At 37.3% G+C, this 19,375-nt stretch overlaps 2 protein-coding genes across 3 annotated transcripts; both read right to left on the reverse strand.

The window, feature by feature from the left end:
- Positions 1-2,074: 2,074 nt before the first annotated feature.
- LOC113101099 (matrin-3-like) lies at positions 2,075-14,637 on the reverse strand. 2 transcript variants are annotated; one of them, XM_026265574.1, is made up of 21 exons: positions 14,513-14,637; positions 11,564-12,337; positions 11,103-11,164; positions 10,488-10,526; positions 10,277-10,380; positions 9,976-10,037; positions 8,652-8,768; positions 8,365-8,490; positions 8,118-8,279; positions 7,391-7,515; positions 6,728-7,301; positions 5,878-5,998; positions 5,555-5,574; positions 5,334-5,456; positions 5,028-5,156; positions 4,326-4,448; positions 4,111-4,241; positions 3,729-4,026; positions 2,964-3,120; positions 2,629-2,744; positions 2,075-2,410 (listed from the first exon to the last, which is right to left on the reverse strand). In XM_026265574.1, exons 2-21 carry the CDS (start codon positions 12,326-12,328, stop codon positions 2,357-2,359), a joined length of 3,408 nt encoding a protein of 1,135 aa, XP_026121359.1. In that variant the 5' UTR covers positions 12,329-12,337; positions 14,513-14,637; the 3' UTR covers positions 2,075-2,356. The 2 variants fall into 2 exon arrangements, with proteins under 2 accessions (XP_026121359.1, XP_026121358.1); XM_026265573.1 differs by having other exon boundaries at positions 11,564-12,452; positions 14,513-14,635.
- Positions 14,638-15,671: 1,034 nt separating this feature from the next.
- LOC113101104 (uncharacterized) lies at positions 15,672-18,434 on the reverse strand. The gene is made up of 2 exons (XM_026265578.1): positions 18,390-18,434; positions 15,672-17,555 (listed from the first exon to the last, which is right to left on the reverse strand). Exon 2 carries the CDS (start codon positions 17,548-17,550, stop codon positions 15,988-15,990), a length of 1,563 nt encoding a protein of 520 aa, XP_026121363.1. The 5' UTR covers positions 17,551-17,555; positions 18,390-18,434; the 3' UTR covers positions 15,672-15,987.
- Positions 18,435-19,375: the final 941 nt, after the last annotated feature.

The raw sequence follows: 19,375 nt of genomic DNA on the forward strand, positions 1-19,375 counted from the left end.
TTTATGTGTGAAATGTGAAATCATATTTTTTGTTTTAATGATGTGCCTAGTATATTCAAAAACTAAACAAATCGTGCCTAAAAAGTGCATACATCTCCGCTAATATAAAGTTACATGTTGAAGTCATACTAGTGCACGTGGCGCGTGTGCATTTTTGAGTGCGTTCTTTCACTTCATTATACGGTGTATTAAAGGGTTAGTTCACCCAAAAATGAAATTTATGTCATTAATAACTCACCCTTATGCTGTTCCAAACATGTAAGACCTCCTTTTATCTTCGGAACACAGTTTAAGATATTTTAGATTTTTGTCCGAGAGCTCTCAGTCCCTCCATTGAAGCTGTGTGTACGGTATACTGTCCAGAAAGGTAAGAAAAACATCATCAAAGTAGTCCATGTGACATCAGAGGGTCAGTTAGAATTTTCTGAAGCTTCGAAAATACATTTTGGTCCAAAAATACCAAAAACGACGACTTTATTCAGCATTGTCTTCTCTTCCGTGTCTGTGTGAGAGAGAGTTCAAATCAAAGCAGTCTGGATATCCGGTTCGCGAACGAATCATTCAGTTCATCAAATCGTTGTACTGTTTGAGTTCATGCATTATTCCGGGATATTGGTTTGTTTGAACTCAGAGGGAGTGTCAGCCACATTAAAAAAAAAGTTAAGTCTTAAGTCATTTGTGGATTAATGCGTATTGGAGATGCGAACCATTTAAAACGATTCAGTTCGATTTGGTGAACTGAATGATTCGTTCGCGAACCGGATATACTGCTTTGATTTGAACTCTCTCTCTCACGGAAGAGAAGACGATGCTGAATAAAGTCGTCGTTTTTGCTATTTTTGGACCAAAATGTATTTTCGATGCTTCCAAAAATTTCAACGGACCCTCTGATGTCACATGGACTACTTTGATGATGTTTTTCTTGCCTTTCTGGACATGGACAGTAGACCATACACACAGCTTCAATGGAGGAACTGAGAGCTCTCGGACTAAATCTAAAATATCTTAAATTGTGTTCCGAAGATAAAAGAAGGCCTTACATGTTTGGAACAGCATAAGGGTCAGTTATTAATGACATCATTTTTGGGCTAACTAACCCTTTAAAATGCATTTATGAATGCATGTGAATGATCACAAAATCCAAGATATGGGGGTTAGAAAATATATATCATTTTATGTAGTTAATCAATATCACACGAAGAGTGCAATTTCAGTTTTTCTCTAAAAATCAGCATGAATAAAATGTGGTATTAAGTTACTACAAACAATAATTTAATTACAAATACAAAATGCTGCAGAATAATATAATATATGAATGAATAAATGCCTAAAGAACCTTTGTGCCAAAAGGGTTCTTTCTTGTCATTATAGAACCTTTTTAGCATAAAAGGTTCTTTGGAGTTGAGTAAAGAACCCTATGGTTCTATATTGAACCCCAATTAACCCTTTTTTTAAGAGTGTTGTCCAGTGTTGGGACGCAGTTACTTTGACAGTAACTAATACTGTAACGCATTTCTTTTTAAATAAATTAACTCTGTTACCGTTACCATATGGTGCATTGTCCGTAAACACAAAGACACACCGGGGGCTTGTTTCCGTTTATTCAAGTATGTGTGGCAGTCATGGTGAGTCAATGCGAGCACATAAGTATCAGATAGTTATTGAATTCTGAATAAGAGAAAAATGTATTATTTCTAAATAGTGGTGTTTTAATTAAATCCCAAAGCCCCAAGTGATCACGGGTTTAGAGTCTGAACAAATTCAACTCATTGCACAGGTTCTGCCAAGAGCAGACATTCACACAACATAAGCATTAACATGAATGTGAAAAACAACATGCTCAAACATGGCTAAATGGGATAATTTCACAAAATTGTGTCAAAAGGCACATTTATAGTGCAGAAGAATTGATTTTGATAAATAGGTTTACAACTTTTTGTGACGAAACACGTTCACAAAGTTTTATTGTAAGGTGCATTTTGTAAGACAGATAATTGCATTGTAACAATGGGGCCATGAATAGGTTCTTCTTTCACAGAATACAAAAATAAATGATTAAAACAGTCAGGCGGAGTCTGAGGAATGCTGAAAGTTTAATAAAAGAAAGGAAAAACAAAAATACAGGTTTAGTAGTAGCAATTGAGTAAAATGTGTTAAACTTCACATCTAAATCGCTAAGACAGAACAACCAGGATTTATGAATGTGCCAGCTTTCAATACTACTTTAAAAAGAGAAAAACCCCAGTCTAACAATTTTTTTTAGAAAAAAACAACAAAAAGTTAAATATAAATGCACATGGCTGAACACAAGAAACCACGAACATAGCATAAGAGACAGATGAAGAGATATTTCGGTTTATTTCTTCGTTCCGTTACTCTGCGCTTTGGCTTTCTCCTTTTCCAAATATTTCTGATGGGAAAAAGAACATTTGTTTTCGAACACGAACAAAACAACAAGAACACTGAACAAGGACGAATAGGTCAGTGTAATAATGCAATTAAAAAGACAAGTAAATCAACAAGCTACAATACATAAACTAGATAATCTTATGCTTTAACAGTCAGTGCATTACAAGTGACAGAATGTTAAATAACCATCATATTAATGAGGATGGAAATAATTATCACCTTAAGTTTATCATAGTGTCCTTGGCTGCTGCAGTGGATCTTCTTAGCGGTGTCTTCATTGGAGTAAAACAGAAAGCAGACTCTGCAATAGTATCCCATCTTCACAAACTCCACACCTGAAAAGGGTCAAATGGGATTCATTAAGAGACTTCTTCCAAGCAATCTATCATGACTAGACTGCACGAGGGAACAAACAGTGATCAAAGGCCAATATTTTGGCCCTGATTTAGTGCCCTATTTATTTTGAGATTTGGATCTGTATTTAGCAGACTAAATCCATAGCTTGGTTATGTCAAAGCTTGTTATTTCTTTTCACAAAAGCAAAGTTATCTTACCCACTGGGACATTAGGATCATATTGCCCAAGAGTAGCATGGCTAATGTCGAGCTTTATTTCAGGCGCTGCTGTTGTAATAGGTTTTTCCTCGGTCTTCACGCTCTTCTCTGATTCAATAACAGGGGAAGCAGCAACAGTCTCTTCATCTTGAGGCTCCTGGGCAAAGGAAAGCAGAGGCTAAATTAAGTGCTGGCAGTGTGAAAGCATTTATAAGAATCGTATGGATCCAGTCTGGACTGAGATCACAGTCAATACAGGAGTCCACAATCCATAACACTTCCCCCTGTTGTCTCTGCCATCAAAATCCACAGACATGCTTGTTTAGAGCTGTTTTGTAAGCTTTTAACCCATGCTTGATCTGTGCATTTTTCTCTTCTGATCCAGGTGAGATAACTTCTTCACTGGAGGGAACGTTATTATGGATTATGGACTTTTGGTCATTTACTGGTTAATAACTTCATAACTGCATTTGTGCTTTATTTCATAAAATGTTAATATTATAATGGCAAATGCAAGTGTCTGATCATATATTACATACAAATACCAACTCTGACAACACAGTGTTTAATTATCCAGAAAGTGGTAGTGCTTTTGGACATACAAGGTTCCTGCCTGATATTGATATTGAAGTGATGTAATGCTACCTTTCTCCTAATCCGTTCCCATTGAAAAGGGAAATCTCACTTATGGATAGCATGCAACCCTCCAAAAGGAATGACAAACATACTATTCGTGTTATAAAGAAAAATACTGCGGTCACTCACTGGTTCAGTCTCCATATTCTGGTGCTCTGATGTGTCTTTGCTTTGTTCCTCCTCTGGCTCAATCTTCAGTTCAGCAAGGGTTTCTGCTGAAACATTTTGGCTTTCCTTCTCTTCCTGAATCTCCACATCCTCAGCTTTATCAGAGACAGGCTCTTCCACTTTCATCTTCTTGACAGAAGGTTCTTCCTCTTTCTTATCCTTACTTTTGCCAGAGGAGTTGCTCTGGGTTTCAGACTCTCCGGAGCGCTCCCTCTTGAGCGGCCGTTTGTCCTCAGGCTCTGGGCTTGGAGGTCTGTGTCTGTGAGAAGATTATATCGTCAAAATATATGCCATTCAAGATCCTTTGGGAAGAGAAAAAAGGCAATCTGAATTTCCAACTGACCCATGTTTGAGTTGCTTATATTTCCTGCTCACGTAGACAACTAGTCGTTTGCCTTCGAATTTAGGTCGATTTTCCTTGTAGGCCTCTGCCATTTTCTCAGCATCTTCTCCTCTCTCCATCTCAATGAAGCACTGAGCAAATATACCACAGATATCATTAAACCCATATTTATATCGCATGTGTATCCACCAGAAAGAGTGACAACTTTACATTACCTCACTGCGCAATCGATTCAGAAAATATCTCTTAATTTTTCCAAAAGGTTCTGCGATTTTCAGAAGCAATGCATCCGAGCCTTTGAAGGGTGGAATATTACGAACGTAGATGACTCTGCCGCTCTGTAGATATTGTACATAAACATTGGTGTTAGATTCTGCTCCTTTTAGATTCACAGGCAGGATTCAGGGAGAGTTCACCCAAAAATGTAAATGTGCTGTTCATTTCAACCAAGATGAAGATTTTTTGCTACAACTGTGGTCTTTGGTGATTCATACAATGCAAGTGAGCATATGCCCGTTTAAAAAAACAAAAAAAAACACGTATCAAGGAAGACAAAATGACTCTTTGTGGCTCCTGACGATATATACTGCGGTCTTATGAAGCGAAACAATCAGTCTGTGCAAGAAGATTATTTGGTGAAGTGGTTTAACTAGTTTCTTGCACAGACCGATCGGTTTGCTTCATAAGACCTCAGTATATATCATCAGGAGCCATAATTATTAATTTGTTTTAAGAAACGTACAGAATTCTATTTTTATGAATCACCAACGACTACTGGATTCAGCTAAAAATCTTCTTTAATGTTCTACTGAAGAAAAAAAGTAAACTATATCTTGGATGACCCGAGGGTGAATAAATTGACTGCAAATTTTCATTTTTTTGGGGTGAACTATCCCTTCAATAAGCCCAAGTCTCACCTGGATGGTTGGATAGGTGTGTGAATGATAAACCTTCACAGGCTTTCCACACACAGATGGTATGACATTTCCACTGTAAAAACTAGCCATTGCTCTTGCCTCTTGTTCACTGGAGAGCTCCAGAAAAGCCTAACAAAGATGACAAGAAAAAAAAATAGGCAGAATGACAAAAACATTCCCTCAGCTTGTCAATGCATAATAATCATTTATAAATGTACTATTAAATTATCTAGCATTGGAAATGTATGTGGATAGCTAGAGTTAAACTGCTGTGAGGTGGCCAGAACAAAACATCTGAGCTGTTACCTCAGGCCTTATGTCCAAAACCAGGTGCCGCACCACTTTACCAAATGGCTTTGCAAGAGCAAGGACTTCATCCAGATAACCGTAGCCACGTTTAAACCCAACAACATTTACAACTCTCAATCCCTACAATTAGAAAATACACAATCAGTAAATCAATGTTTAGCCATTAGCTGCAAACTACTAAAATACACTTTCAAGTATGTAACAAATAAGTGACTTACTCCACTATCCTTGGAGCTTCCTGAAACATACAAGATGAGATAAGGCATTATTTAAATGGATTCTTTGATGAATAGAAAATTTAACATAACAGCATTTGTATTTTGAATGGTAATGACCATTTTTTGGTAAATTAAACATTGATTTAAATGTTTGCGTGTCATGCTCTCTTCAGTTTGTTCTAGCTGGTTAAAACAGACAAAGTCAGAGAGCACTGACATTGAGATTCCACTGATAATGATTGTATCTTTATTTTAATTTATCACTGTAGACTCAATTGTCACGGACCACTGCTAAAGCCATCGTAGTTGCTCAAGTTCAGTACCTGATGTGTTTTTAGATTTGGACTTTGAGTCTTGTTTCTCAGCATCCTCCTCCTCCGCTAGCTCATCAAGAGTAACAAACTCATCTATATTCTCAGGAAAATCCACTTCGTTTTCACCCTCCTAGAAGCAGATACAGAAAGAGTCAACAGAACTGCAGGTTAAAACAGTGAAAAACATGCAATTTCTATGAATAATAGTAGCTCACTCTAAAAGAAGAAAAAAAAAGAATATTCACGCTGTGATGACTAGTAATAAGGGCTGTCAAGCTCCAAAGAGGACAAAGGCGGTGCTTGTTGCAAAGCACATTTGTGAATTATGGGCGGAGCTATCAAAACAGGGCTGTGATCCTTTTGGTTAGGGGTGTGTTTGTTTTGGTCATTTCCATGTCAACAGCATTTCTCAGAAATCACTTCTCTACTGTAATTGACTGTACCATATATGGTAAATAACGGTAAATGTTTTATTACTATAAAACTATAAAAAACAATTAAAGGACATTCCCAGAAGTCCCTACATTAAATTTTTAAAGGTAAAAAGCAAATTTTTTGTCATTCAAAAAGATTGGTATATAATCACTATTTCACTTAAAGAAATACACAGTTAGAAATGAAAATTACAGGCACGTATGACATTCTATAAAACTGGAAACATTGTAAAATAACTTTTTAACTGAATTTCTGGCAACCACAGTGGCCAAGTTTCCACTGTATATTTAACATTACTTTGAAGTTGCAGTGTACTTTTAATTAAGAGGGTGAGTAAATGATAATTAAAAGTTTTCAATGAACTATCCCTGCAACAAAGGATTAGGCAGTGTCATTTTTAAAGATTATGTGTGAAAGCTCCTGCCTGCTCTGCATTGTCCTCTTCAGCACCCTCATCTTCAGGTTGCTCTTCATTCTGTTCCTCAAGGTCTTTATTAGGATAATCAGAGGTGCTCTCCTCCTGCTCTGCTTCAGATGCTGCAGGTTCCTCCAGCTCAGTCCCTTCCTGTTTTTCACCAAAGTCCTCTTGGTTCTCTGTGGTTTCTGCATCATTGGAGGCATCTCTGGCTTGCTGCGCTTCGGGGTCCTCCTCATCCCCTACATTGGTGTCTTCAATATCTTCTTGTTCTTCAGTGGCTTGCTCTGGATCACAGGATAGTTCGACATCATCTGCTTCATCAAAACCCTCTTCGTCTCCATCGCGTGCTTCCATAACATCAGCTTCTTCGTCTCCGGACACACCGCCAAGGGCTTCTGCTTCCTTAGGCTTCGGCTCCTCTTCTTTGTCATCAGAGCTCTCTTTGGATTTGGAAGTAGAGGAAGACCTCTGGGACTTTGATGAAGGTTTATCACCCGTTCTGCTGGTGGCACTGCTGCTAGTGCTGCTGTTCTTACGGGGAGGTGGTTCCCTTACTTGTTCGCCCTTGCCTGGTGGGACCCTGGAACATTAAACAGATTTACGTCACATCTGATTTGGTTTCCTTTTTAAAGATACAAGCGTTTTCTCTGGATAAGAAGGACAACTTACGTTAGAGTCTTATACTTTGTGCAGATGTTAAGTCGAATGGATCTTTTATTGATAGTCAAAGAATTGATGGTGTAGTACTTCACCAACATCTCTGCATCCTCAGGATTGCTCATTTGAACAAATGCCTGTTTTAGAAGCAGTTAAAGTGAGAAAGAGTTCAGAAGCGATCACTGTCAATTACCCACAGCATGTTTGCAGTGTAAAATTAAGACAAATGTGGCCTCGCTGAGTTATATATCAGTTAAAAATTCTGATTTGTTAGCTTCACAAGACAAAAGTCCTGTCTGTATTGTCAACAACAATAAAAATATGCACGATCACTGCCATTTATTACTATATATGGTTATAGTGGAACATATGACTAAGTTATAATTTTTCCATTCACAAAATGAAGGCAATGAACAAAACAATGTGGAGAAAACGCCTGGATTATTTTCAACTACGTTAACAGTATTTCACTTGTTTTTGGAGATGTTTGAGCTATTATTTCTGTAGTAAAAAAAAAAAAAATTGAGAGAATAATGCATGTGTATCTTTGAATGCAATATTAAGTCAGAATATCAATGTTAAACGATATGAATGAAGTTTTTGTTGACGCTTTGTTTTAAAATGATTTTCCTTCGCTATAAAACACATTACCGAGATAATTGTTTAGTTTTACCCATCCCTAAAAGAGATCCGTGAACCAGGATGTATTTTAGAGATGCATGCTGCATACGTATCTTACCTCATCGTTTAGAAAGAGATGTTTCTCAACTGTGCCAAATCTACGAGCAATTGTGAGGAGCTCCATTTTCTTCTCACCACCTCGTGGTAAATTGGAGAAAAACACCACCTGGCTGACTCCTCTCTTCACAGGCCTAGTTTCTCTGTCCGACCTTCCACTTTTCTTTATTGATAAAGCAAATAAGCTTTATAGAACTGATTGGTTGATTTTCTTAACTTCTTTCCATTGTTAAAAGAAACATTCGTACCTCGATTGCCATCAGTTCCTTTGACAAATAAATGTGTATCTCTTTCCCATGCAAAATGGCAGGTTTGCGTTGGTAATAATTAGCCATGGCCAAAGCCTCCTCATGAGTCTGCATCTCCAAAAAAGCCTTTGAAAAACACCAAATGATCAATGTAATAAATCAGCTTTATGCCATTATGCACTCAAACCAGATTGCAATTACAGTGCATACGAATTCCAAACTGAGGTAAAATTACATTGTAATGACCTTTGATCTTGAATGAGTGTTCATATATGTACAGAACCTACCTTGTTATTCAGGATTAGATGTTCACAGATGGTGCCAAAGGGTTTTGCCAAGGCAAACAGGCTGTTTGGTGACATTGGTTTCCTTTCGTATTTTGCCACGACAACCCTACTTCTTATCTTAAACAAAAACATTTATAAGTGTACAAGAACCAAGATAACCATCAACAGATCCCAAAAACATCTCAATTATAATATATCAGTATATTAATTGTGGGAGCATTTTCAGTGCAACAGAGCTGATGGACTGATTTTAAAGGTGCAGTATGTAATAACTGACAGATAGCAGTTAAAGTGGGTACTGGAAATCCTACATTTCAAAGTAGAATAACTGACTGTAGCATTGTCATCAAGTATGTGAACATTAGAACATTAGGATGTAACGATTCACTCAACTCAAGATTCGATTGAGCATTTTGATTTTACGCTTCGATTCACGATTTTTAATTTTTTACAAAATGAAATGTAAGACAAATTATAAATTCAAGGCATCTTTATTATTGCTTGGACAAAATGCTGCGCATTTCTTTGTGAAATTGTAATATAACATTATAACAATATACTAATATAGCACTTGCATATTAACACTCTTTTGTTGTTTTCTTATTGCTTTTATTTTCCTCATTTGTAAGTCGCTTTGTCTAAAGGTATCTGCTAAATAACAACATTTAAATATGTAAATGTAAATAACAAGTCCCAAATCAAATAATTAACACAAATACAATAAATCTCTTCATATAAACAAAGGCTTTTTCTTTGCTCTTTGCATTTAAAATTAGAGGCAACCACTGCATTTCAATCACGATCCAAACAAAGATGCTGCATACATGCAACATGAGCAGTTTTTAATCTAAATTAGATTGTATAATTTTGAAATCTGAAGCAAAAACAGAATGGTTTGACTTGAGTTTTTTGAAACTATACATAAAAATATCTGCATGAAACAGAGAGCAAACGAGCTGAACGAGACGCAGATTCACTTTCTGCCAGCAGGTGGAGCTTAAAGCGTTTCCTTGGTTACCACTGTAAACAAAGCAGTGCTGCACTTATGAACTTTAATATGCATTACACAGAGGCAAGAGGAAAAGGAAAAAATACCATTCTAAACTTTTCAAAAGACAGTAAGTTCCCCTCAGACATACATTCCTATAAACTCCTACCCCTAAATGAATCACGATTTGTCTAGCATCTGTTTTGAATCGTCACATTTTAATAGCTTGTTAACCGTTACATCCCTAGCAAACATACTATGGTATTTTATACTTTAATGCAGTCAAATTACATACAGCACTTTCATAATTTTAACAAAACTTTAGTACATTATTACCTTGGGTAGTGGTGTTGAATAGGAATTCATTTTACTTGTCATTCCCATACTGGAACTAGATCCTGAAAAAAAGTGATTTAAATGACCCAAATTAGCCCGTGCATCAAAGGAAAAGTTCACCGTATTGTTTTGTGTTAAACCCACAGGAAGACAAATAGAATCCAGATTGCTCAAGTACAGAGAATGAAAGTGGATTTCTGATTCAGCAAAATTATTTGCTTGTAGACAGATAGCAGAAAGGATGTCCGCTGTGGAAAGTAATTGTTTTAGACCAGACTACATCCTCTCACTGATTTATTACCCCAGTTGGAGCTCATCCCTGTACTTCGTAGACCGGCACCAATTGGAGCTGCCCCCAACAAGCCATCTGAACGACTCTTCGTGTCCAGGGAAAGGGACGTCGACCTGAGAGGAATTTATTTTTAATGCTCTAAAACAACTATTTTATTCATAAAAAGCAGGATGCATCATGATTATGAAAGAAGTGTTTGGAAAAACTACTAGTAACATACTTGTGACTAGAGGGCAATTGAGGATCCCAGTCCGGGTACCTATGAAACGACAGGAAAAGGTTTAAAGCTCCTTGAAATGCTGAGCTCTTAACGTTGAACACTTGAATGACAAATTCAGTTTTAAAGACTGCAAGAGCAAAGGTTAGCAATCATGTCTAGAAGTCATACATGACAACTTTTTAATGCTAAAAATTACAGGAACTCCTATTTGATAATCATATCAGAGGTTACATTTTAGGTTACAAACAGTCATGTTCTTTTGGTTATTGCTACTAATATACCCCTGCGACTTAAAACTGGTTTTGTGTTACATGGTCACATTTGTATTTCAACTGTACTTTTATATTAAAAGTAGACTTGAAAGACTGCAATTAAATAAGTAAAAAGTTAATAAAAGGCTCATCTTCATTAAGCAATTTGGAGGGGCCAACTTTGATTCATATTAAAAATCACTAGAGGGTAAATTTAAAGGTTCCATTCACCCCAAAATACTGTCACTTCATGGAAAGTGATTATAAAGTGGAATTCCACCTCTATTGGAGGCCAAATTTAGTCTTGTTTCTAAATGACACGTGTGAATGAACAGTTTATCAATTTTCAGAAGAGTCCACTTACATTTGCAGAAGGACTCTGCGGTTTTCCGAGTGACGAATCCCATTCGTGTGTTGCGTCCATTCCTTCACAAACACAGGAAAGGATTAAAAAAAATCTAAATATACTGAAACAACATTGCTTGTAAGTGACAGTGAATCAGCTGTGATTTCTAAACAGTTCAAGGCTTGACATCTGGTTCAGAGCTAACTTGACAAGCTGTCCTTTCTGAGTACTGGAATGGATCTGAAATAAGCTCGGCATACTATCTGTCCTAACTGGATCCAAGCATAAAGCCAGAGAGTCAGTAATAGAACTAACAACAGTTCATACTAGATTTTTTGTAAAGCAACTTGACGCTAAGCAAAACTAAGAGGTGCTGATTTAAATGCAACAAATTATGTTTAAAGAAAGTCTTCTTCAATGAGCAGGACTCAAGAAGAAGGAAGTGTGTGTGCAGAGGTCAAGCGGCTTGAATTACTCACCATGACAGAGTGCACATCAAAATCACAAAGGGAGCACACATGGGGAAACATGAGGGGCATGACTCCCAAGAAATCCTGCACTTTTCCCTGAGACGGGGTGCCCATTCTTCTCTGCATGAACATGTCGTCAGATGCCGATGACGTCGACATGCCAAGGCTGCGGTAGGAGTCATGGGAAAGATCAGAATACTGGCGGTCTCTGCCGCTACCGCTGCTGTAATCTAACATGTCGTATCCACGACCGGACGAGTCTTGCATGGAAGTATAACCGAAGTCGCCTTGCGAGCGGCTTTGAGCCTGTCCTCCGGAACGGTCCAATCTTCCGCCTTGGGAGCCGCCCCAATCGTCTCGGCCGCCTCTGTACGAAGTCTCAGAAGAAACAGTTGACATATCGCCAGCCATGCGGCGGCCGGTTTCCATCTTGCGGTTCTTAAGTTGCATGATAAGATGGGGCAAGGTCTCCACACTGATGTTCTCCTCTGGGACCTGCGCCAGCGCGTCCAGATCGGTGGGCGACAGGCCTAGGCTGGCGAACAGTTTCATGGTATTGCTAATGTGGCTGCCCGCCCGGCGGGACAGCTGAGAGTCGTGGTCTTTTACCTCCCCTCCACCCAAACCAGACATGCCATGAGACTGGGAAGAAGAGCCGTAGGGGTCCGAGTGCGTCTCGCCCATACTAAAGTTCAAAGTCTCGGCAGCTGCCAAAAGCCCACGGCCAACAGCAAAGCCTTTCTGAGCATCATCACCGGTCAGTTTCTGGGACATGACGGCGCTCTGGATGAGTGGAAAAAGAGAGGAACAAAGCGAATTTAAAAAGTCCCCAGAAAGACAATCCGTCGATTTTTAAGCCTGGATCGAGAAAAGAGAGCTCCTCCAGAATGAAACAGGTCTGCAGAAACACAATGGAGCAATGATTTCTAGCATGCTCGCGAAATGGTTAGCAGTGGCATAGGAAAGCAAGACAGTGAGCTCCACAAATCCATACAATGCAAGTAACAGAAGTCAAAATTATTTACAAATGACAGAGGTACAACATGGACAGTCTGATACACTGACCAAATAATGACGATTTAAAGGTACCATGAAGAGCAATAGTACAATAGAGTTTTGAAGGAAAACAGAGCCTGAATCAATTTTAGAGCCTTTAATGTGGATGGGAAAGAGAGGGAAACATTGCAGATTCTTGATCAGGAGAGAACCAAGGATATAGTGTTCATGCCTCTTAAGTTGTACTGCATGACCAAAAACTACAAATCAGAAATCCATGAAAGAAAACAAATTTGACTGTAATAAAGCTAATCAACTTTGGCGCATAAATGCAAAAATAATTTGGAATCAAAAGGTCTTGATAAAGCCAATGGTGGAACTCAAGTGAAACAAATGAGGGTCCAAAGATAGCCAGGTGTTTTCTGAACAAGATATGTATGCTCATCCAAAGAAAAGTGCAATTTTATACACATTAACTGTGACTTGAAACTGTGGTGTTTATAATGGAAAAGCCCAAATAGAAATCATCCAAAATAGAAAAAATATGAGCATAATGGTGTCTCATTTGACAAGCTATTTATTTGTATTATTTTATTCAAAAGAGTGTCATCTCTGTTTTTGGAAAGCTGAAATGAGAAAAGTGTGTATTATGAAACAGGCTGACAAGTATCAAAATCAAACCAGTGGCTATTGTGCGGCCAAAACACCAAAAATAGACCAATTTTCAATTAAAAACAAAAAACAAAACTGCTTAACACAGAGAAAAAATAAGTTCTGATGGGCTGTATGCATGAATGAAACGTACAGGGATATGCAAAAACAGGAGGAACTGTTTTTTTGGTTGGGGAAAACGTAATTAAAAACTAAAAAAATTGTTAAGAAAAGTATTTAACATATCTTTAAACCAAACTCATAACTCACAATTATATTTGTGACCACACCATTATAAAAAGTATAGTCCTGGTACTTGCTTCTGATTGGTCAGTACAGTTCCAGCCAATTATCACTGTGCAACATCTACCGCAGATATCTTTTTTTTTTTTTTTTGCATATAAATTATATATATATAACATACATTAGAGTGGAAAAATGTCACATAGAAAAATTATAATTACAGTTCTTCCCCTCACTACAGCCTGTAAGTACACAGAACTGTACCTTTGTCTTTTTTTCCCTCCTTTCAAATACAGCTGGCTTCAAATCAAAGTTTGTAATGTTGTTAATCACCTTATAGCTGGATTGTTTGGGGAAAAAATTATTGGGTAAAACAATTCCGTAACCATGAATGCTGAAAAAGGGAACCATTCACTGTAATCTGAGAAGTGCAGAGGATCTGTATGCATATTTTCGGATGTTTGAAGACTGTCTGAGCAAGTAATGCAATGCAAATTGATAACAACAGCAGAAAGGATGGTGGGAAGATATACTAAACACATTAAAATAGCTACAGCTGAAAAAATATTTGTAAAATAAATGTTTTAAGACACGATTTATGAAGGCTAAAGTTAGTTTGAAGGCTAAAATGATATGCATTAGTAAAGAGAATATATCAGCACAGCTAAAATCAGAACTGGAATCTGAGGCTTATTAAACATTATGCAAAATATGAATTAGAAACAATTGTGTAACCATGGCAATGCCACTGCTATCCAGATTCAGAGCAGATGAAATAAATGCACTATTACTACGACAATAACTTCCATTTCATTTTAGGACTGTATTCTTATATTAACCGCGAAATAGTGCACATAATTTATTTAGGCGAAGCATATAACGTTAAGTTAAACACAATGGGATGATAAAAAGGCACGCGACTAACGTGCACGACAAGGCCTTTACAGCAAACGTGCAATCTTTATCTAATAACGCTAGGCCAAAGTGTGCAACTCTGGTTCATCATAGTCTGTTATTACAATACAAGTGGTGTAATATCACATCTGTCACTCGAATGCACTGACTTACATTTTTTTATTTTTCTTCCCAACCTTTGGGTTGAAGTTCTTTCCGTCGCACAAAGTGAAACGCGAACAACAGCAAAGCTAACTGCGTGCGCACAGCGTGAAGGCGGAAACGACTACGAAATAGTTTTTCACTTCCTGTGTTAAATTTCAAAATGAGAGTCCTAGTTGGATTGTCAAAACTAATACCCAAGTTTGTATTTTTCGGAGGAGGTGTACATCATTAGCTTGACCTGAATAGCATGTACTCAGCATTTGTGCTTTAAACTAATAGCGTTCAGAAAAGAATATTCGTTAAAGGACAGTCAAGTCCTAGAATTGGTCTTAAGTTGAGGATAACGGTCAACCAAAAAAAAAAAAAAAAAAAAAAAAAAACGGTACTCATTGCTTATTGATGATTTACACCGAGATGTGACTGAACAAGTGCTGTGTATTCTGTTTCCCAGACTGATCCATTCAGTGTAAGTGTGCAGAGAACTAAGGTCCAGAGTTGTATTTGTGAACTGGCTCAACCGGTTACTTCCTGAGAACCGACTGAAATTAATTCAAGAATTGAACATCAACGTCATACATACAGTCCTACTAATGCTGGGAAAACAACATTTTTTTTTGTGTATTTTTGTTTGATACTAATACAATCTGTTCATTGCTTGTAATGTGTTATTGACCATTTTACTGCTTTTATTTTGAAATTATGTTTAGTCAGTGTTTGACTACAAACCTGATTTAAAAAAAGTTGGGACACTACAAATTGAGAATAAAATCAATTCAATGATGTGGAAGTTTCAAATTTCAATATTTTATTCAGAATACAACATAGATGACATATCAAATGTTTAAACTGAGAAAATTTATCATTTTAAGGGAAAAATAAATTGATTTTAAATTCCATGGCATCAACACATCTCAAAAAAGTTGGTACAAGGCCAGGTTTACCACTGTGTGGTTGTAATAAGTTGCAAATTGGTCCTTCTCTGGCCTCTTATTGCTACCTGTCCCAACTTTTTTGTAATGCGTAGCTCCAACGAAATCCAAAATGAGCCAATATTTGGCATGACATTTCAAAATGTCTCCCTTTCAATTTTTGATATGTTATCTATATTCTATTGTGAATTAAATATAAGATTTGTAAATTATTCCATTCCTTTTTTATTCACAATTTGTACAGTGTCCCAACTTTTCTGGAATTTGTATGGGTTTGTAGATAGAATGGAACTTAATGTATTACTAATTTGTAAAAAACAAACAACAAAAAAGTATTAATCACAAATATATTATTACTGTCTAAATAGTGGCTCATTAAGATGCGTCAAAGGATTAATGTACTTTAGTCATTAATCTTTGTTATTCTAACAACACTTTTTTATTTCAACACAGATTTTATTTAAACACCACTAGACTGTTGTGAATGAATGAACCTAAATGGTATATTCTGTCGTTGTGTTTTCTTGTTCTCAAATTATGCTTTTTTTCAACCCTTTAGTTTAATCGCTTATCTGCGTCTCCATCATAAACCCATTCATATATCCCATCCTCTTCCGCACAAGACTCGTGGTAGCAGGCCTTACAGTTGCTGCATCTGATCCACGCTTCAGAAGCTCTCGGATCGTCGCTCGAGCCGTGGTTTATGAAGCAGCCCCTGCATTTATAGGAGACGGCGGCTTTATTCAGTTCATTTTTTTGTTTTAAATGTTCATCATAAAGAAGGTATTCTGAGTTTCTTTGTAAATATGGTACTGTCTTTACACCCCTGTGACTCTTTTGTATGACCACAAAGTCTCTGAAGGATGCCACTTCAACAGCTGGAGGCTCATGAGAGCTGCTCTCGGTGCTGCAATGTGCAGCGTCTTCAGTGCATGGCGTGGTGCTTTCATGCCCAATGGAGGTAAACTCATTTATCGGGAACATTCCTGTTGTTCTGAACACATCCTTGGCTCTTTCCACAGTGGCGGTTTTCTTCCACGCTTCCATGAAAACAGAACAATGATGTGCTTCGGCCAACTTCATTCCCACACACTGCTGATTCCACTTGTGACTCGCTTCACACCAGTTGAGTTTGAGGCTCCTACACAGAGCTGGCTGCGGTGCAGGATAGCATATGACCTCCACATCGTTCTGCTTCATGAGATTGAGGAAGCTGAGGTTGAAGACGTGGCTGCTTTGGCCATCGAGGAGGAGAAGGTGGGGCCTGGAGTCATCTTTCGGGAGCTGTGCCACAAACATTTCCCCCCACTCAAGGAACAGCTCTGCTGTTATCCAGCCATCATCTGATGCTCTCATGCACATGTTTTCATTCATGCATTCATTTCTCACCTTGATTCCTTTAGAAATGATAAGTGGAGGAGCAAAAACACCACTGGCGTTGAATGCTGCTAGTATAGTTGAGGCTGTTTCCTCCTCGGTTGTGATCTGAATGCAGGGATCTTCTCTTTCCTCGACAGATTGATGAGAGGAGAACACATCTTGTATTCCTGATACATCACACTTCCAAATATGTGAAGGGATGTCTTTGATTCCCAAAGCATCCAGGGTGATTTTGTAAGTTGTGAACCATTTCCCCAGCTCTTCTTCATTCATTCTTGTAGCTGGTGATGTGGTCTCAGGTTTCTTTATTTTCAGCCCGGGGTTTCGCTTCATAAAGCCCTCGAACCAGTAATAGCCCGCCTTTTGCTTCTCTTCTGAAAACCCTCTGATGCCATTTATCTTGGCGAACTCGAAAGCAAGAGACTGGACATCAGTCTTCCTCAACGAGAAGCCTCTCTCTGAAAGCGAGGCGAGAAGGCGCGCTAACTCCCGCTCAGATTCAACAGGGATGAATGGCTTTCTTCCAGATGCATGCTCTGATCCCTCGATGAGGCCTTTCACGCGTCTCTGAAGGGTCGTTTTCGGCACGTTCCACTTCCTTGCCAGCAATCGTAGTGCAGGCTTCTGCCCGGACTCAGCCTGTGCTTTATACTCATCTATTGCAGCTTTCATTCGCTCCTCACTCCACTGATTCATCTTTAGACCCTTTCTTCCTTTAAACGCACTTTGCATTTCCATTTTTCCTTGAAAAGATAAAAGTTGGAATGTTGTTCAATTGGGTCTAATATTCTGGCATCCCTATTACTCAGCTAATATTATTATATTTTGTGCAAATACACCTTCTAGACTGAACTAGTAATCTTTTTTTTTTTTTATTAATTATTTGCTATATACACTCCCATTCATAAGTTTAGGATCAGTAAGATTTTTAAAAAAAGTCTCTCATGCTCACCAAGGTTGCAATTATTTGATCATAACTGCAGAAAATAGTAATATTGTAAAATGTTATTACAATTTTAAGTATGTGTTTTCTATTTTTATATATTGTAATGCAAAGCTGAATTTCATCAGCTATTTCACTCTCTCTCTCTCTCTGTGTGTGTGTGTGTGTGTGTATATGTATATATATATATATATATATATATATATATGTATATGTATAGAGAGAGAGAGATTATATGTTATCTTCTAACTATCTGACCAACAGTCTAATTCAAAGTACTCAAATCTTTTGACAAACATTTGACATTATTACATTAGCATCCAATTTAGCACAGCTACAATGGAATTATTAGAAAACATCAGGCTTATGATCCATGACACAGTAGTTCATATAAGATACTGAACGATCATGTTTCATCAGAAGAGTGTAGTGTCCCATATTAACAGATAGCTGCTGTCCCACTTTACCTAACACGTTAAGCTAAGCTAAGTGGGTCACTACTTTAAATATCCTTACAAATAATCAAACGCAATTGCCCATGAATTGATTATTTTAAAATCAGAAATACAAAATGAATCGTTTTCAAATTAATCATCATATGCAGGCTTTTACGCAGAGTATTCAGCGCACTTACCATGTGCTTGTTGTGACCGATTGTGTTGACGCTTGGCCACGCCCACCACCGTGATGTCAGGCGAATGAAAACATAGTAATTATTCATGAATGTTAAAATATGATTGGCTCTTGGTGTTTTAAGGGCACTCCAGCGTGATATGAATTTGACCCACTTTACCTGATGTCCCACTTTTCAGACATCAATGTAAATATAGGTCTGAAATGCAAAGATCTGGTTTCCTGCGGGAAATGCAGACCGGTTTACATTAAAGGCAGGTTATGAAATACCCTAATTAATAAGAATTCAATATTAGAGGATGGAAAGGCCATGCAGAATGTTTCTAAACGCCAAAATCAGTTTACAAGCCCTGACGTTTCTTAGTTATAGCATATAGCAGGCAGCATGGATAGTCCCAATAATGATGAAGATCAAGTATTTCAATCTCAGAAACAGTGTTTTTATTGTTAACTGAATTAAAAATTAATACAATTAATTAATTAAAATATAATTGCATTTTATATATATATATATATATATATATATATATATATATATATATATATATATATATATATATATATATATATATATATATATGTGTGTGTGTGTGTGTGTGTGTAATAAATATAAATTAATTACTTTATTAAAAATGGAAGATTTGGCAACTAAATGAAATAACCCATATTTTAAACAATTTTTATTAAATAGTAATAGGGTAAAACTTCAAAGACATCATTAATAACCCTACACAATATTAATAACACTTTTGGTCTGTTAAAAATGTTCCTTGAACTGTGCTTGCATGTAGTTTATTCTGTTAAACCATTCACACTTACCCGGACCTTTTTACTCTGCTTTGTAATTTTTGCTCTGCTGACCTTTTACATTATTGACCTAAACCACAATGACAGTAGGTATTAAACCATGCAATGTCTAAATTACATTATACTAAAAACTTCCACAGCTATCTTTTATAATGTAATGATTTGAGTTGATTCCTTTCA

Source organism: Carassius auratus, unplaced genomic scaffold (genome assembly GCF_003368295.1).
Source record: "Carassius auratus strain Wakin unplaced genomic scaffold, ASM336829v1 scaf_tig00217515, whole genome shotgun sequence".
Lineage (NCBI taxonomy): Eukaryota > Metazoa > Chordata > Actinopteri > Cypriniformes > Cyprinidae > Carassius > Carassius auratus.